Below are 19382 nucleotides of genomic sequence, written 5' to 3'. Positions count from 1 at the left end.
TGTTACATTTTATGTACAGTGGAGTTTTGGTAGCATTTGTTTTAATTTTGCCCTAGCATTGTTTTTCAAGAAATAAATATGAAATTAACTTAGTAATATCTGTCTCTTAGACACAGTGCCGTAACTGGCTGAAGACTGGCAACTGCCTCTATGGAAACACATGTAGGTTCATACATGGCCCTTCACCTCGTGGTAAAGGTTACAGCAGCAATTACAGAAGGTAAATTGAGAACTTTGAATTGTATACATACTGTTATAAAATGGTGTGTGTAATTTATCTAGTATAAAAATATAAAGTGCAATCAGTTTTGGATAGATTTTCTGATTTTGGTGATAGTCTTAGCAACATGTTTTGATAATCTTTCAAGTAATATGATATCTGTGCCCCCTCTCTATTATGAATTATTGAATTAACTGCTTAAGACAGCAGAATTTTATGATCTCTGAACTTTTTTTTTTTTTTTTTTTTTTGGTGAAGAAAGTATTTTTAACTCTTAAAATATTAAAATTTAAATAAGGTGGCTGGCGCCGTGGCTTAACAGGCTAATCCCCCGCCTTGCGGCGCCGGCACACCGGGTTCTAGTCCCGATTGGGGCGCCGGATTCTATCCTGGTTGCCCCTCTTCCAGGCCAGCTCTTTGCTGTGGCCCGCGAAGGCAGTGGAGGATGGCCCAAGTGCTTGGGCCCTGCACCCGCATGGGAGACCAGGAGAAGACCTGGCTCCTGGCTTTGGATCAGCATGATGCGCAGGCCGCAGCGGCCATTGGAGGGTGAACCAATGGCAAAAAGGAAGATCTTTCTCTCTGTTGATCTCTCACTATCCACTCTGCCTGTCAAAAAAAAAAAATTAAATAAGCTATAATTTTGACTTTGTAATATGTTCAAAATTCAAATCTTTTTTTTTTTTTTTTTGACAGGCAGAGTGGGTAGTGAGAGAGAGAGACAGAGAGAAAGGTCTTCCTTTTTGCCGTTGGTTCACCCTCCAATGGCCGCTGCGGCCGGCACATCTCGCTGATCCGAAGCCAGGAGCCAGGTGCTTCTCCTGGTCTCCCATGCAGGTGCAGGGCCCAAGGACTTGGGCCATCCTCCACTGCACTCCCAGGCCATAACAGAGAGCTGGCCTGGAAGAGGGGCAACCGGGATAGAATCCGGCGTCCCGATTGGGACTAGAACCCGGTGTGCCGGCACCACAAGGCGGAGGATTAGCCTGTTAAGCCACGGTGCCGGCCTCAGAATTCAAATCTTATACAAACTCTGGTTGAAGTAAATTTGTCAAATCCCTTACAACAGTCTTTTAGTAAAATGTGTATTTATTTTCATAAATAAATGGTAATAAAGATGCAACCTATTTAGTACATCAGTTTACTTTCGGTACATTCTTGGCCAATGTGAATTTGCTTAAAAGGTCCCTTTATTTTTCTTTTGGTTCCCTATGATTTTAGTACTTAAAGATGTAACATACATAAATATTGTTTGAACTTGATTGATAAATAATTTACCTACCGCTAAAATTGGCTACACTGGTTGCATTAGCTACAGAAATAGTACAAATTGAACTGAGCGTTGGCAGTTAAACCTTTTTTTAATTGATGAATTTGTGACAGAGGGCTGGCATAGATTTTGAAGTTTAGGAGACTTTAAAATGCAAAACTTTAGCAGTTATTAGTCAATTTCCTGTTCAGTTAGGCAGTGTACATTTTTATTTATAATACTTCATACTTTGTTTCATTTAGGTTGCCATTTATCACTTTCTGTTAATGTGGGGAAATTAGTCTTTATGGTAAATGTTTAATGAGCTCTTTATACATAAAACACATCTGAGAAAATTATTTCAATAATTTTAATTTTTTTTATATTTTTACCATACTTTTAATACAGTTTTTATTCATTTGGAATTTATTATTAGCTGACTCAGAATTTTTGTGTATGATAGTTGTCAAGAAAATTTGTCCAGAATGAAAACAAGTAATGTCATTACAAGGCTTACAATAATGATTTGTTTTGGTTTTAATTTTTGCTATGCTGTACGTGTTTTTCTGTTTGATAACTTCTTTGGTATTAATGTATTTTCCCTCCTTTTTTTGGTAAGAAAGAAAAATATAGTTGTTAATATGATTCAGATTTGAGAAGAAAAGAAAATGTTTATTGATAAGACACTTAACGACATTACACTGAGCATTCACTTTGTTAGATGCCATTTAGGGTGGAAACAGTTTCATGATAAACTATTTTGTTATATAAAGGAAACCAGGGTGCGTAGGATTTACATGTATGTCATATTTGGAATTTAGAGAGTGTGTAAGTATTGTTTCTTTTAAAAAGTTCCAGTTTGAAGTTCAGCTTTAACTGATAAAACATTTACTCTAAGTCTGTTAAATATATAATGTGAATATTGAGATGCTTTTAAGTGAGTTAACTAAAATTATTTTTTCACTAACCATGATATTAATGACTGATAAACTGAATCATTTAATTTGATCAGAAATTACGTAAAGCAGATGATTAAATTGTGGCTTGAGGGAGATGTGTGGGCAGAGAGATGGATGGTACATTTTGGTGGTCAGAGGGACATAGCATTCTGTAGATTAAGTTCCCCCCACCTTTTTTATAAAGTTGCTTCAAAAATTTATTTTATTTTATTTATTATTTTATTTTATTGTTTTGAAAATTTTATTTATTTGAAAGAGTTACAGAGAGAGGTAGAGCCAAAGAGAGAGAGAGGTCTTCCATCTGCTGGTTCACTCTCCAAATGGCCGCAATGGCCGGAGCTGAGCTGATCTGAAGCCAGGAGGCTGGAGTCTCCTTCAGATCTCCCACGTGGGTGCAGAGGCCCAAGGACTTGGGCTATCTCCCACTGTTTTCCCAGGTCACAGCAGGGAGCTGGATCTAAAGTGGAGTAGCTAGGGTATGAACCAGCACCCATAACCCACTTTAACCTGCTGCACCGCAGCACCGTCCCCCAAAAATATTTTTTAAAGGCAGTATGTTTTCCATTTCTCTTGTGTTCCCCATTTAATAATAACGTGAAAGTAATAACATAGCCAAAAATTATCAAATTTCTAATGTAAATTATGAAACCTTATAGTTGTCCAGTATGTTTTCTCCTTTCCATTAAAAAAAATTTGTAGCAGAATATGAAATCACTGTTCAAAAATTTTGTTTTAAATCCTTAATTTTTGTTCTGCAGTGATTTAAAATTTAAGAAAAGTTGTAAGAATAGCACAAAACTCCTATATTTGCTTTGATTCTTAAGGTGCATAAAATATTTTGTCAGATTATTGTTGCTGTATCCAACCACATACATATGTAGATTATGATGCTTTTTTCTCTAGATTAATTTTTCAATTGTGTGTTTAAAACTTTACTACCTTTTATTTCAGCATAACCATACTATATGTGGTTAATAGGAAAACAAGTCATGCTGTTAATTACATACTTGTTTTTATTAATTCACATGTAGTTTCTTATTAATATCACCAGTACCCATAGCTTTTTAATATTCACATTTTGTTTGGTATTCAGACAAAACTTGCAAATGTTGCTCATTTTTTATAAATAAAAAACTGAAACAAACTAAGTATTTTACAGAAATTTAGGAGCCAAGGACAATTTGAAAAACTGTATTTAGATTTATGAGGTTGTATTTGTGAATATATTCTTATAAAATGTTGTATAAAATATATATATTTTGTTTTGTTTTGTTTTTGTGTTTTGGTTCCAAGGTCACCAGAAAGACCCACAGGGGATCTCAGAGAAAGAATGAAAAACAAGCGCCAAGATGTGGACAGCGAGCCTCAGAAACGAAATGCAGAGGAGTCATCCTCACCTGTTAGGGTAGGAATTAATTTTCCAAAATAAATTGGAATTTCAGTAGTGATATCAGTTAAGTCTGATTGTAACTATTATGTGCTAAATATTTGGGATATGTATAGTATAGCATTATAATCCTTATGGATAATGTAATTTATAAGGAAAAAAATCCTCTGGAAAATTGATTATTTGTGTTCCTCAAGGTAGTTGAGATGGAAAGGATTGTTTGTCATAACTTAAGCTGAACTTCATAGGATTTTTGTGCCTTAGTTAGGATTAGGAGTACCTAAATATACTGTTCTCTTTTTTTAAAAAGATTTATTTATTTATTTATTTGAAAGTCAGAGTTACACGGAGAGAGGAGAGGCAGAGAGAGAGAGAGGTCTTCCATCCGATGGTTCATTCCCCAGTTGGCTGCAATGGCCGGAGCTGCGCCAATCCGAAGCCAGGGGCCAGGAGCTTCTTCTGGGTCTGCCACACGGGTGCAGGGGCCCAAGGACTTGGGCCATCCTCTGCTGCTTTCCCAGGGCATAGCATAGAGCTGGATTGGAAGTGAAGCAGCCAGGTCTCAAACCAGCGCCCATATGGGATGCCGGTGCTTCAGGCCAGTACATTAACCCACTGTGCCACAGCGCTGACCCCTAAATATATTGTTGATTTCAGGATTCAGCCAACCACTCTATACTGTTTCCAAGAAAGATTGAAATGGCTTATAGTAAAACACTTACAAATGAGAACAATTACAGCAAAATGGAGGTGACAAAAACTGATCTAGAAAGTTTAGGTAAAGAAGGCACAGGGACCATAAAATGTAGCTGTGAATTTGTTGGTAGTGCAGCCAAAAAGAGATATAACAGTTTGTAATGTAGTTCATTAAATAAAAGAAAAACATGTTTGTCAGTAGTAGAAATCTTTCCCACAGTTAATTTTTTCAAGAAATTTTCTGACAAATTTAGATAAGATTCACATATCATATAAATCACCCATTTAATGTACACTTCAGGGTTTTTAGTATATTGTTATGCAGCCATTACCACAATCAATTGTGGGATTATTTTCATCACTCCAAAATGAAACTTCACAAACTGTAGCAGTCACATTCCTGTTGATGCCAAGACAGTCTACCATTAAGTCCCTTTTCTTTTTCTATAAATGTGTCTATCCTGGCGTTTACACACATATGGAATCAAGCACTATGTTTGTGGTTTTTTGTGACTGGCTTCCCTCATTTGGCATGTTTTCAATGTTCATGAAACATGATAGGCTGTATTAGTATTTTATTCTTTGTTTTTACCAAATATTGATATAATCCATTGGTAGACACTGTTTTGTTTATCCGTTCATCAGTTGGTGGATATTTGGGTTCTTCTCCAGTTTTTTCATGCTTGTGTGTACATGTTTTTGTTTGAATGTATGTTTTCATTTGTCTTGGATTTATGCCAGGGAGTAGAATTGCAGAGTCATAGTAACTTTGTTTTTAACCTTTTGAGAAGTTGCTGGACTCTTTTCTTTATTGGCTGTACCAATTTACCTTTTTTTTTTAAATATACTTTTTAAATTGACATCTGCATATTATGTACAATTGTATATATTATGGGGTACAGTGGTTCCATTCATATGTACAGTGTTGTAAAGATCAGTTCAGGGTAATGGACATATCTGTCACCTCAGACTTCATTTCTTTGAGAATGCCTCTGTTAGTTGTCTTGAAGTACTCAGTTGTTATTAACCTTAGTTATCCTACTTTGCTTTAGAGTGTAAGAGGTTATTTGTTATTCCTCCTATCCAGCAGTACTCCTTAACCCATTAACCATCCTGTCTCCATCACTCCCCTTTCAATATTCTTGACAGCATAGTAGGAGAGTTCCAGTTTTCCCACGTCTTTACCAACACTTACTATTTCACTATTTGATTATAGCCATTCTGGTAGACATGAAGTAGCAAGTCTAATTGTGGTTTTCAGATACATTTCCCTGATATTTAATGATGTTAAACATCTTTCTATGTGCTTTTGTACATTTTTGGAAATCCTTTATCCACTAAAATTTTTTAAAAATTATTATTGATTTGTGAGATATAAGTCCATTATACATATGACTTAAAAATATTTTATCCTATTCTGTGGATTGTCTTCATGTTTTTGATCATGTCCTTTAAAGCCCAAGAGTTTTTAATTTGATGAAATCCAACTTTAGGTAAGTTTTTTGTTGTTGCTTGTGATTTTGGTGTCATTTAAGAAACCACTGTCTGATCCAAGGTCACAAAACATCTATTTTCTTAAAAGAATTTTATAGTTTTACCTCCTATACATTTTATAGGATATAATGTGTCTTTGATACATTTTAGACTAATTTTTATTTATGATTTGAGGTAAGGGTCCAACCTCATTCTTTTCATGTTGATATCCAGCTGTCCAATATCATAGTTATTTTATGAATATTACTGAATTATATAAGCAACAACCAGTTTGATAATTTCAGATTTATAAGCTTTTTTTTTTAAAGGTTTATTTACTTGAAAGTAAGAGTTACACAGAGAGAAGGAAAGGTAGAGAGAGAGAGAGAGAGAAAGAGAAAGAGAGGTCTTCCATCTGCTGGTTCACGAGAGAGAGAGAGAGAGAGAGAGAGAGAGAGAGAGAAAGAAAGAGAGGTCTTCCATCTGCTGGTTTACTCCCCATATGGCCACAATGGCCGGAGCTGCGCCAATCTGAAACCAGGAGCCAGGAGCTTTTTATGGGTCTCCCACGCTGGTGCAGGGGCCCAAGGAGTTGGGCCATCTTCTCCTGCTTTCCCAGGCCATAGCAGAGAGCTGGATTGGAAATGGAGCAGCCGGGACTTGAACTGGCGCCCATATGGGATGTCGACACTGCAGGCAGCGGCTTTACCTGCTAGGCCACAGTGCCAGCTCTCAGATTTATAAGCTTTCTCTGACTTTTTTTTTTTTTTTTTCTTACATGTGATAAAAAAAGCTCTGCTAGTGTTATAGTGTAATTAGTAAAGACTTACCTTTTGGTACCTGAAGTAATACAGTTTATGTATGAGACTTTTAATGTCTTACATGATAAACTAATACAATTTTAGAAATCTGAAGTAAAGCTTTTCATCTCAAGATATTTTCCAACTTTCTGTAAGAAGGAAGTTTTTTTTAAAGATTTATTTATTTATTTGAAAGGCAGAGTTACAGAGAGGCCGAGGCAGAGAGGGAGAGAGAGACAGAGAGAGGTCTTCCATTCATTGGTTCACTCCCCAGATGCCAAAGCTGAGTTGATCCAAAACCAGAAGCCAGGAACTTCTTCTTGGTCTCCCAGTCAGGTGCAGGGGCCCAAGAATTTGGGCCATCTTCTACTGCTTTCCAAGTCATAGCAGAGAGCTGGATTGGAAGTGTAGTAGCTGGAACTCGAACTGGTACCCCTATGGGATGCCAGCATTGCAGGCGGTGGCTTTACCTGCTATGCCACATCACCAGCCCCAAGAGGGAAGATCTTTTTCAAAGTATACACGTTGATATTCCACTCCTAATCTTCTGAATCAGAATTTCTGGATAGGTGTTAATTAAGTATGTAAATTGTATTTTGAAATAACCCACTGATTCAGAATAATTAATGATTGGACTCAATTTCTGATAAATGTTTAAAAACCACTGTGAAACAAAGCCATGTTTTGTAGCATTTACAATTTTTTTTTGTAAATACTCAACACTATGGCCAACTTCAAGTTAGCAAAGAAATATCACTGAATGTACAATTGGATGAGTTGCTAGGTATGACATTTTATAGTATATATAGTTATTATATTGCTTTATTATTATATTGTTATGTGGTTCCCACTTAAGATATATTTTTAAAATTTTTAATTAGTTTTTAACCATTTCAATAGTTTATTGTTTGTAGATACAATTCTAAGAATATAATCATATTCCCTCTCCCCTCCCTCTCCCTTTCTTTTTCTTTTGTTTTAGTTTTTGGGATAGCATGTTTTAAATATATATTACAATAAAAAGGTGTAAAGCTTCCCCAAATAAGTTTAACAGGTAAAAAGCAAAAAGACCTTTCTCTAGAGTAAATAAAGACAACAGCTATAAACAATAATTGAATGGACAAATGACCATTTCATCCATAAGAAATAAATTTTAAAGTAATCACAGATCATTAAAACTATAATTATAGAACATTCTGTGTAGAACATTCTGTATGTATTAAATATAAGTATGTTGTTTATCATAAAGAGTTTATATATTCATCAGATCAATACTAGACAGCACAGTTGACATTTTGTTAAGAAATTTAAAGCCTGATTCTTGCTTTCCGTAGACAAGAAGCAAACATTGAGCTACTTGCATATCTAAGGGGTAGAGTCACACATTTCAGGGGTGTTTGGGTTTTACAGAATTCACTGTCCAAACTTTCAGAAAACTGTTAATAAGCTAGGATACCAAGATATTAATTATTTTGGGTGCGTGTATGGCAGATTAACAAATACTTTTCATTTCTATGTTGCTGTAAAACACGTGTCTGTTGATCTTCATCTAATGAATCCTTATACCAAAATCTAGAGTTATTTTTGTTGAGGACAGCTAGTATAGGTAGGTAACACTGGCATAACTAAAACAAAATGCATGTGATTTTCAGCAAATTAAATGTAATCCCAACCCTTCTCTGTTGTTAATATCAACTCTTGTTTCTGAATTTTGAGGTTGATAACTCCTGATCTTGTGGTTAGAAAAATTCACAGGTAGATAAATTACACTTCTTTTTTTTTTTTTTGACAGGCAGAGTTAGAGAGAGAGAGAGACAGAAAGGTCTTCCTTCTGTTGGTTCACCCCCCAAATGGCCGCCACAGCTGGCGCTCAGCGCTGATCTGAAGCCAGGAGCCAGGTGCTTCTCCTGGTCTCCCATGCGGGTGCAGGTTCCAAGGACCTGGGCCATCCTCCACTGTACTCCCGGGCTACAGCAGAGAGCTAGACTGGAAGAGGTGCAACCGGGACAGAATCCGGTGCCCCAACTGGGACTAGAACCCCGGGGTGCCGGTGCCGCAAGTGGAGGATTAGCCTGGTGAGCCACGGCGCCGGCCATAAATTACATTTCTGTAGCATGTGGTAGTATTTCAGAGATAGGAGCCAAGCATACAGTGGAGAGAATAAATACTGCTTAGAGAACTAGTGAACATTTCACAGTGTACTGTATGTTAAAATATAGATGAGATGAAGGAGGGGATAGAAGAGGAAAAAATCAACACAGTAATCATGGAATTTTTTTTTTCATTCTGGGTTTTATTACTGAAATACAGTTGTCCTACCCACCCCACCCACAATAAAAACCTCATCCAGGTCCCCTTCCTTTCCCTTCATTGCCCTGCCCACCCCAGCCCACACAAGTGCTCCAGGATCCTCTGCTGTTCTGGAAATGTGTCCATTGGGTAGCAATGTGGTAACCACCCAAGGCTTTCGTGGAGGAGATGGAAGCCGGTGAGGAAGCCCCCAGCAGGGGCTTATTTCAGGGCCTTGTTTCAGGGCCTTGGCCACTTGCTCGCAGGCCAGTTCAATCTCTTCATCATCTGGACAGGTGGAGACGGATTCTTCGCAAGCATAGGCGTTGCTCAAGTACTGGTGCATTCCCCGGAACACCTCTGGTGTTTCTTACACACCACCTGTACTATGTGCAGCTTTAGCAACAGGTTACAGTCAGCCAGGGTGAGCTCATTGCCATCCAGAAACTTCCTCTGAGAGATACCCTCATCTTCAGCACTGGTCTCATCCACTTCTTCCGGGAGGGGGGAGGTCAGGTAATTGTCTAAAAGCTTCAAGGCTTTCAGGAGCCCCTTCTCCAGATTGTCATTGAGTGCTGGGTTTGAATTCTTGATGTAGGCAGAAAATTTGGCAAATATGTCTACACCCGCCGTGTTGGACTCAGGGTTCAGAGCTGCCAGCTTTGGGTACTTGGGAGGGCACAGCACTGCCTCCAGAAATTCCTCGATCTTGTTGGTGTCTGTGTGGACTTCAGTGCCATACAACAGGTACGGGAGCTGCCCTCCTGGGCACAGCTTCTGCACTGTCTCCGTCCGCCTCTTGGTATCAACGGTGGTGACACTGAAGTGGACTCCCTTGAGCCAGAGTACCATGAACAATCTCTGGGAGAAGGGGCAGCTTCCGATCTTGGCCCCATCACTGCCAGACTTCACGAACAGTTCGACCTGCGGTTGCTCTTCAGCCATGGTTGCATCGGGGACCTAATCATGGAATTTTAAACAAGTAGTAAATTTGAGAAACTGGGAAGCTGTGTGCCTAGGTTATGTGAGATAAAGGCTGAAGATTAGGCCTATGTTTTGAATAGTCTTACACATCGAACTCAAGAATTTGGCAATAGAGAAGGGAGACTTGTATGCTACGAGATTTTTCTTGTTCACCCATTTACTTCCAGATCATAGCACTAGTAGTTTACTTTCTGAATAAATGAAAGATTGTTTTGATGTTCACTCAGGGTTGAGAATGCCTGGTGGTCTAGGGTCTGTTTTGTCCAGTGTGGTTAGTCTGAATTGAGAAGTGCTATGTGTGTAGAATTCATGCCGAATTTCAGACTTTGTATGAAAAGGTAAAAAAAAAAAAAAAATCACAATTTTTATGTTGGTTATAAGGTGAAAAGACCATATTTTGTATATATAGAATAAAATACAATCTGTTACCTAAAAACTTTAATATAAAACACACTGTTTTTCAAACTGGCAGTACCATTTTATGTTCTTACCAACAATGAGTGATTACTGTTATTCCACATCCTTACCATCATTTGGTGCTATCAGTATATTAAGTGTTGTTCATTCAAATGAATGTGTAGTGATACCTCATTGTTACAGTTTTCAGTTTATTTATTTGATAGAGGGACAGAGAGACACAGAGAATTCCCATCCACTTGTTCTCTGCTCAAATAACTGCCACAGCTCTGGGCTCGAGGCCAAAGCTGGGAGCTTGCGTTCAATCCAGGCCTGTGTGTGTGTGTGTGCGTGTGTGTGGCAGGAACCCAATACTTGAATCATCACTGCGGCCTTCCAGGGTCTACTTTGGTAAGAAGATGGAGTCAAGTGCTAGAGGCAGGTTTCAAACCAAGGCAGTCCAATGTGGGACATGGATATCCTAACCCCTAGTCTAAATGCCCACTTCTCATTGCTGTTTTAGTTTGCTAATGTCATGAATATTGAACATCTTTTCATATGCTTATTTGCCATCTCAAGGTATCTTTTTTGGTGAAGTGTCTGTCTAGGTCTTTTGCCCTTTTTTCTTTTGCCCATTTTAAAATCAGGTTGTTTTCTTATTGTTGAGTTTTTAGAGTTCTTTGTATATTCTGAATAAAAGTCCTTTATCAGATATGTCTTTTTTGATTACTTTTGTTCACTCTATGTCTTGTATTCTCACTTTTTTTTTTTTTTAAGATTTATTTATTTATTTGAAAGGCAGAGGCATAGAGAGTGAGAGAGGGGTCTTTCATCTGCTGGTTCACTCCCTAAATGGCTGTAATGGCCATAGCTGAGCTGATCCAAAGCCAGGAGCCAGGAGCTTCATCTGGGTCTCCCACACGGGTGCAGGGGCCCAAGGACTTGGGCCATCTTCTGCTGCTTTCCCAGGCCATAGCAGAGAGCTGGCTCAGAAGTGGAGCAGCTGGGACTCGAACTGGTGCCCATATGGGATGCTGGCACTGCAAACGGCGTTTTTTCCCACCAAGCCACAGCACCAGCCCCTTCTCATTCTTTAGACAATATTTTTCAGAGCAGACATCTTTAATTTTTATGAAGTCCTGCTTATCTGTTATTTCTTTGAATTATGCTTTTGATGTACTTAAAATGTCATTGTCATACCCAAGTTTGTCTAAATCTGTTCTGTGTTATGGTATAGGCTCTTGAGAGTTTTGAATTTTATCTTTAAATCTATGGTCTATTTTGAGTTTAATTTTTGTGTAGGATGTAAGATCTGTGTCTAGTTCATTCTTTTGCCTGTGAATCCCCAGTAATTCCAGCAGCATTTGTTGGAGAAACTATCTTTTCTCCTTTGACTATTTTTCCTCCTTTGTCAAAGATCAGTTAACTGTATTTGTGTGGATCTATGCTCTCTGTTTTGTTTCACTGATTTTTTTGGTCCATTCTTTGAACAGTACCGTGACTTCCTGGTTATTGTATCTTTGTAATAACTTATAGTATCTCGGAGTCAATGGTGTCAATGGTGTTGATTATTTTGGGTCTCCATATAAACTTGAGAGTAAGTTTGTCAGTATTTACAAAATAACTTGCTGGGATTCTGCTAGGGATTGTGTTTAATATTAGATAGATTTAAGAAAAACTGATACTGGGGCTGGAGCCGTGGCTCACTTGGTTAATCCTCCGCCTGCGGCGCCGGCATCCCATATGGGCTCTGGGTTCTAGTCCCGGTTGCTCCTCTTCTAGTCCAGCTCTCTGCTGTGGCCCAGGAGGGCAGTAGAGGATGGCCCAAGTGCTTGGGCCCCTGCACCCGTGTGGGAGACCAGGAAGAAGCACCTGGCTCCTGGCTTTGGATCGGCATAGCTCTGGCTGTGGTGGCCATTTGGGGAGTGAACCAATGGAAGGAAGATCTTTGTCTCTCTCCTCACTGTCTAACTCTTAACTGTCAAATAAATTAAAAAAAGGAAAAAGAAAAACTGATGCTTTGACTATGGACTCTTTCTGTCATGAGCATGGGATACTTCTCTATTTTTTTAGTTCTTTGATTTCTTTCATCCAGTGTTTGGTGTTGTGCATATTTTGTTTTCATACATTTTCATCCACTTAGGTGTTGTACATATTTTGTTGAATTTACCCTAAGTACTTCAGTTTTTTTTTTTTTTTTTTGGTGCTCATGAATAGTATTGTATTTTTACTTTGAAATTCCGCTTATTGGTTGCTTGTATATATAGGAAAGTGATTGACTTTTGTATATTACTTTGTGTCTTGCAACATTGCTGTAATTGCTTATTATTTCCAAGAGTTTTTTTGACAGTTCTTTCAGCAAACACAATCTTGTTATCTGTGGACAAAGATACTAATTGCTTCCGTCCCAATCTGTATACTTTGTATTTCCTTTTCTTATTGTATTAGGTAGGAATTCCAGTATGATATTAAAAGGCAGTGGTAAGAGAACATCCTTGTCTTCTTCCTGATGCTAGCAAGAAAGCTTCCAGTTTCTCACCATTAGGTATGATTGTTAGCAGAAGGCTTTTTTGTAGATGATCTTGGTGAAATTGAGGAAGTTTAACCCTATTTCTAGTTTACCAGAGTGTTTATTCATGAATGTGTTGGATTTTTATCAAATTCTTTATTATGATATTGAGATGGTAAGTTATGTTACTTGATTTTTTTCATTATTAAACCAGCTTTGCATATTTGGGATAAATTTCACTTGGGTGTGGTAAATTTCTGTATATTCAGATTTGATTTGCTAATAATTTTTCTTTTTAGTTTATATTTATTATATGTATTTAAGGTGTATAACATGAAATTTTGATACAAATATACATAGTAAAATGCATTCAAGCCCATTTGTATATTTATCATCTCACATGGTTATATTTTGATTTTTTTCTTTAAGATTTATTTATTTATTTGAAAGTCAGAGTTACAGAAAGAGAGAGAGAGAGAGAGAGAGGTCTTCCATCCGCTGGTTCACTCCCCAGATGGCTGCAACGGCTGGAGCTGCACTGATCCAAAGCCAGGAGCCAGGAGTTTCTTCTGGGTCTCCCAAATGGGTTCAGGGGCCGAAGAACTTGGGCCATCTTCTACTGCTTTCCCAGGCCTCAGCAGAGAGCTGGATTGGAAGTGAAGCAGCCGGGTCACGAACCAGTGCCCATATGGGATGCTGGCACTGCAGGCCAGGGCTTTAATCTGCTGTGCCACAGCGCCGGCCCCATATTTTGATTTACTAATATTTTTGATGAGGATATTTGCTGTCTATGTTGATAAAACATACTGATCTATAGTTTTCTTATAATGTTTTGGGTTTGGTATAAGGGTAATGCCTGATAGAATGGATTAGGAAATAGTTTATGCCTTCTCTGTGTAGAAGAGATTTAGAGAATTTGTGTGATTTCTTCCTTAAACATTTTATAAAATTTACCAGAGAACCCATTTAATACTACTTTGAAAGATTATTAATTATTGATTCTATTTCTTTAATACATAATAGGCATATTCAGATTTTCAATTTTTCATCTAAGCTATCAACTTTGTGGATGTAGAGCTGTTCATAGTTCTTTCATTATTCTTTTAAAGCTGGTGGTCATTATTCTTTTAAAGCTGATGGGCTCTGTAGTGATGTTCCCCCTTTTGTTTTTGATATTGTAATTTATGTCTTTTTTGTTAGTCAGTCTGTCTAGAAGCTTATTGATTTTATTGATATTTTCAATAAACCAGATTTTGGTTTGTTGATTTATCTCCATTGATTATTTTTTTGCAATTTCATTGACATTTTTATTGTAATTTTAAAAATTTTATTCCTTTTGCTTAGTTTGGATTTAATTAACTTTCCTAGTTTTCTAAAGTGAAAGCAGAGATTATTAATTTTTAGCCTTATGTATGTTTTCAATATTATAAATTTCTTCTTTGTGCCACTTCCGATGCATAAAAAGTTATATTTCCATTTAGTTCAAAATACTTTGAATTTTTCTTGATTTTTTTTCTTTGACCTGTGTGCTTATTAGAATTGTATTGTTTACTCTACAGGCACTTGGAGGGTTTTCCAGCTATCTTTCTGTGTCTGATTTCTAGTTTAATTTCATTGTGATTTGAAAACATTGTGGGGCCAGAGTTGTGGCACAGTGGATTAAGCCTTGATTTGCAAAGCTGGCATCCCCTGAGTGCTCATTCAGCTCCCAGCTGTTCTGTTTCCTATCCAGTTTCCTACTAATGAACCTAGAAAGGCAATGGAAGATGGCACAAGTAATTGGACCCCTGACATTCACGTAGGAGACCAAGATGGTGTTCCTGGCTCCTGTTATCCTGGCCCAGACCTGGCTACTGGCTACTGCAGCCACTTGGGTAGTGAACCAGTGGAGGAAAGACACCTCTCCCCCAACCCACCCCCATCTCTGCTTTTTTTTTTTTTAAGATTTTATTTATTTTATTTGAGAGGTAGAGTTACAGACAGTGAGAGGGAGAGTCAGAGAGAGGTCTTCCTTCCGTTGGTTCACTCTCCAGTTGGCTGCAACGGCCAGAGCTTAGCTGATCCGAAGCCAGGAACCAGGAGCTTCCTTTAGGTCTCCCACGTGGGTGCCGGGGCCCAAGGACTTCAGCCATCTTCTACTGCTTTCCTTGGACATAACAGAGAGAAGGATTGGAAGAGGAGCAGCCGGGACTAGAACCAGCGCCCATGTGGGATGCTGGCACCGCAGGCCGAGGATTAACCTGCGCCACGGCGCCGGCCTCATCTCTGCCTTTTAAATAAGTAAATCATTAGAGAATATGTTTTTTTTTTTGTTTTCAAGTTGAAAAAATGTACATAAAACATTAGTGATTTGTATCTTTTATATTTTTAAAATCTATCTCCTTGATCTACTTTTTAGTGTGTTAAATAGTATGTTTCTATCTCATTCTGATTTTCTTTGCTGTTTTATAGAGTGCATACATAGATGTAGCTTCTCATTGTAATTTTTAAAAATTAAGTTATCTGTTAAAGTTTATTTGAGTTTATGGTTGTAGTTTGTTTATTTGTGATTATGGTTATTCTGAGACAAATGAATTTTTTCTTATAACCGTTTCAAATCTCTGATAATCCTATTGGATTTTCTGTAGGATAGTATGAGCAAAATAAACTATAGTTCCCTAAGTGCAGGACTAAGTTTCTCTATTATCTGTGGTTCTATAATACTGAAAGGATATGAAATTGCAAATCAGTGAATAATTAGAATATCTTGAAAGGTGTCAAATTATATCTGTGCTGAAAGCTATCGACTAAGCAGGCTGTTGGGCTGAAAAACCAACATTGAGCTATTTTATAGATTAATGACATTTTTGGCCTTAATCAGATGTATCTGATTGTGAACTACTTGAAATAATATATGGCAGTAAATGACAAAGAAGAATAAGTTGGATTAACATTAGTTCTAGAGCTACTGAAAGAAAAGAATTTTCCAGTTGTGTTTTGTGAAACTAGGTATATCTTTAGAGCAGTAGGATTTAGAAGCATTATTCTTAAAAATAAGAGAAAGATTGAGTTTAAGTCCCATCTGCTCTGCTTCTGATCCAACTCCCTGCTAATGGCCCTGCCACCCACATGGGAAACCTGGTTGGAGTTCTAGGCTCCTGGTATTGGCTTGGACCGGTCCAGAGCCTCGTAGACATTTGGAGAGTAAACCAATGGATGGAAGAGATCTGTCTCTCTCTCTCTCTCTCTCTGTGTATATGTGTGTAAGTCGAGCACAGCTTTATTTGCCAGCAAAACTTGTTCTTATTTGAAAAGAACCTTGCTGTAGTTTTTACCCAGTTGATGAATGTTTTGCTGGAAAAATACTAGTATGTTTGATCAGAGACTCTTGCTGCAGACTTTATGACTAATATAGAATATATAAGTAATGAAAAGGTCACACTTCTAATGAATATGTTTGAATTTAAGGAAGTATGGTGGTAAGTCATTCAGTTCAAGAATACAGGAAAGTGAGGAAAGCAGACCTGCCACAGTGCATGGGACAAATAATACTGGTTTTTATATTTGAGTATGATGAGAGGGAAATAACTGTATTTCATAATGGAATAACATGCCTAAACAAGTTTTACATTGTTGAGGTAGGGCAAATGAGGAAATACTATTTTAAACTAGCTGGCCTTCATAGATATTATAAAAATGATTTCCTATATTGTGATCTGAGGTGGGATGATAAGTATTTTTCAAAAAACTCCATACTTGAAATTGTATTATGGAGCCACATTGGGTCTCCAGTATTTAATAATAGAAGTTATATGAGTATATGATCTGAGTACCATAATTATACTGAAAAACAACTCAAAAGTGACATAATTTCTGTATGTAGGGTAAATATGAAATATACTTAAGTCATTACTGATAAAATTGGTTGCTACCTTTCTAGTTCCAAATCTGGTAAAACCAATATCTGTTACAAATTTACAGATTATTTTGTTTATTTCACAGTGCCAGCTCTATTGCTGTGCATTCCTTTTCAGTTATATTTTCAGTTGGGTTATAAGATACTTTCAAGTAGACAGCACAGAGTATGTTGGTCAATAATTTGGACATAACTTCCTATAAAATACTTCTGGAGTCATTATATACTGAGTGGGTTTAATCTACTGAATATTGAAAAGCTGCATAGAATATAGGATAGTTCCTTTTTTTTGACAGGCAGAGTTAAGACAGAGAGAGAGAGAGACAGAGCGAAAGGTCTTCCTTTTCCGCTGGTTCATCCCCCAAATGGCCGCCACGGCCGGCACGCTGCAGCTGGTGCACTGCGCCGATCCAAAGCCCGGAGCCAGGTGTTTCCCCCTGGTCTCCCACGCAGGTACAGGGCCCAAGCACTAGGGCCATCCTCCACTGCCTTCCCGGGCCACAGCAGAGAGCTGGCCTGGAAGATGAGCAACTGGGACTAGAACCCAGAGCCCATATGGGATGCCGGTACTGCAGGTGGAGGATTACCAAGTGAGCCACGGCGCTGACCCGAGACAGAGTGGTCTTAATCCACTGGTTCACTCCCCAAATGGCCACCATGGCCAGAGCTGGGCCAATCCAAAGCCAGGAGCTGGGAGCTTCTTCCAGGTCTTCCACTTGGGTGCAAGGGCCCAAGTCCTTCCACGGCTTTCCCAGGCCATTAGGAGGGAGCTGGATCAGAAGTGGAGCATCTGGGACTCACACTGGTACACATATGGGATGCCTGCACCGCAGGTGGAGGCTTAAACTACTATGCCACAGCACTGGTCCCAACTTAGTTATTTTTATATATGGCCACTTACAACTCCTTCTGTCATATTTTATTCATTTTAAATCATTTTTTCTCCAGTGATTTTCACATAGAAACTCAGTATGTAGCAGGATATCAAGTGCCTAATAAATTACTAGATTTGCATTATATATATTAAAATCTTAACTACTCTACATTTACCAACTACTGTTCTTAAGTACCATAGATACAGTATATACTTTTCATTGGGGTGCTGCAGTAGAACCTGTCATTTCACCTACTTACGGATAAGGCACTATTTATAAAATCAAGTCTTTGATAAATTATAGATGAAGGAAATTCAAATGTTTTGTATTGCAGTACCTATCTTGTGGAGTTTTTAAAAAATATACTAAATATGTATATATGTATATACTTTTTAGAAAGAATCTTCAAGAGGGAGACATAGGGAAAAGGAAGACATAAAAATCACTAAGGAGAGAACTCCAGAAAGTGAAGAAGAAAATGTAGAATGGGAAACTAATAGAGATGGTGAGTTTCTTTCTTTCTTTTTTATTTATATAAGATGAACAGATTTCATGTATTTCATATATAGAGATTGTGAGGTTCAAAATCTTTGCTTATATAGACAGTCTTCCTTTCACTTACATACATTTTTTGGGGCTTTCAAAACACCTTTCAAATATCATCTCCTGATTGTTTCAGTCATCTTACTGATTTATTCGTATCTTACTGAATTATAAGGCAGAAATAGACATGTAGTAGCAGTACAAAGGCAGAGAAAGCAGTTTGTGCTGCATATGTTAACTTCCCATCTGTCCTCCCCTCCCATGAAACTTATCACAGTTCTTTGGAATTTTATTACCTTTGTAAATTTTAAAATTCCTTAATACTAATACTTAAATCAATGTTTGTTGTTTCACGTAAATTCTAAAAGTAAGATTATTTTAGCCTTTTGGACTTGGGAAAATTAGTTCCAAAAATGTTGGCTTTCCTTTTTTAGCAGAAATTGAAGTCAGATAATTAAACCCTGGTATTTATTCATAAAAAGTTAACAAAATCACGTTTGAATCATTATCTTAACAAATAAATAATTGTTTTCACCCCATGAATGTTCTTTCTACCTCTTTGGTGTTCTAGGAGGTGAGCACTGTAACATTAGATTACCAAATGTGGAGAAAGGAAACTGTTGAATGCATTGGATATGCTAGACATGTAATTATCTCAGTACTGTAATAGCTTTGTTTAGGAATTTAAGCAACTCTCCATGTAGGAACCTGAAAACTTAGAGTAGGGATTAGAAAATTACCTGTTGGGGGCCAGTCACCTGTTTGTCCAAATGAAGTTGTATTGGAGCACACCCATGCCCATTTGGTTACGCATTGTGAGTGGCAGTTGAGGTATAGCGACTGAGGTGAATCCTTGTAATAGGGAAATAAAGACCTGTAAACCTGAAGTATTTACTCTAAATCTTTTTTTTAAGAGTTATTTATTTATTTGAAAGTCAGAATTACACAGGGAGAGGAGAGGCAGAGAGAGAGAGAGAGGGAGGGAGGGAGGGAGGGAGGGAGGTGTCTTCCATCCGCTGGTTCACTCCCCAGCGAGAGAGAGAGAGAAAGAGAGAGAGAGAGGTGTCTTCTATCTGCTGGTTCACTCCCCAGTTGGCTGCAACGGCT

At 37.8% G+C, this 19382-nt stretch overlaps 2 protein-coding genes across 6 annotated transcripts in view; one reads left to right on the top strand and one right to left on the bottom strand.

Annotated features, from left to right (window-relative positions):
* The window catches only part of ZC3H13 (zinc finger CCCH-type containing 13), a 91487-nt gene that overhangs the window by 9256 nt on the left and 62849 nt on the right, over positions 1–19382 (top strand). For all 5 annotated transcript variants that reach the window (XM_062194165.1, XM_062194164.1, XM_062194168.1 and 2 more), the window contains exons 3-5: positions 111–220; positions 3722–3833; positions 18129–18237. In XM_062194165.1, the coding sequence (XP_062050149.1) occupies positions 111–220; positions 3722–3833; positions 18129–18237 (331 nt within the window). The remainder of the gene's footprint in view (positions 1–110; positions 221–3721; positions 3834–18128; positions 18238–19382) is intronic.
* On the bottom strand, positions 9081–10018 carry LOC133762546 (chloride intracellular channel protein 1-like). Its single transcript, XM_062195548.1, is given in 2 exon segments — positions 9081–9439; positions 9442–10018. Coding segments are annotated over 2 exon segments (936 nt in total).

This window comes from Lepus europaeus, chromosome 6 (genome assembly GCF_033115175.1).
Source record: "Lepus europaeus isolate LE1 chromosome 6, mLepTim1.pri, whole genome shotgun sequence".
NCBI classification, from domain to species: domain Eukaryota; kingdom Metazoa; phylum Chordata; class Mammalia; order Lagomorpha; family Leporidae; genus Lepus; species Lepus europaeus.
The sequence above is the reverse complement of the archived record's forward strand: the minus strand, read 5'-3'. Positions and strand labels throughout refer to the sequence as shown.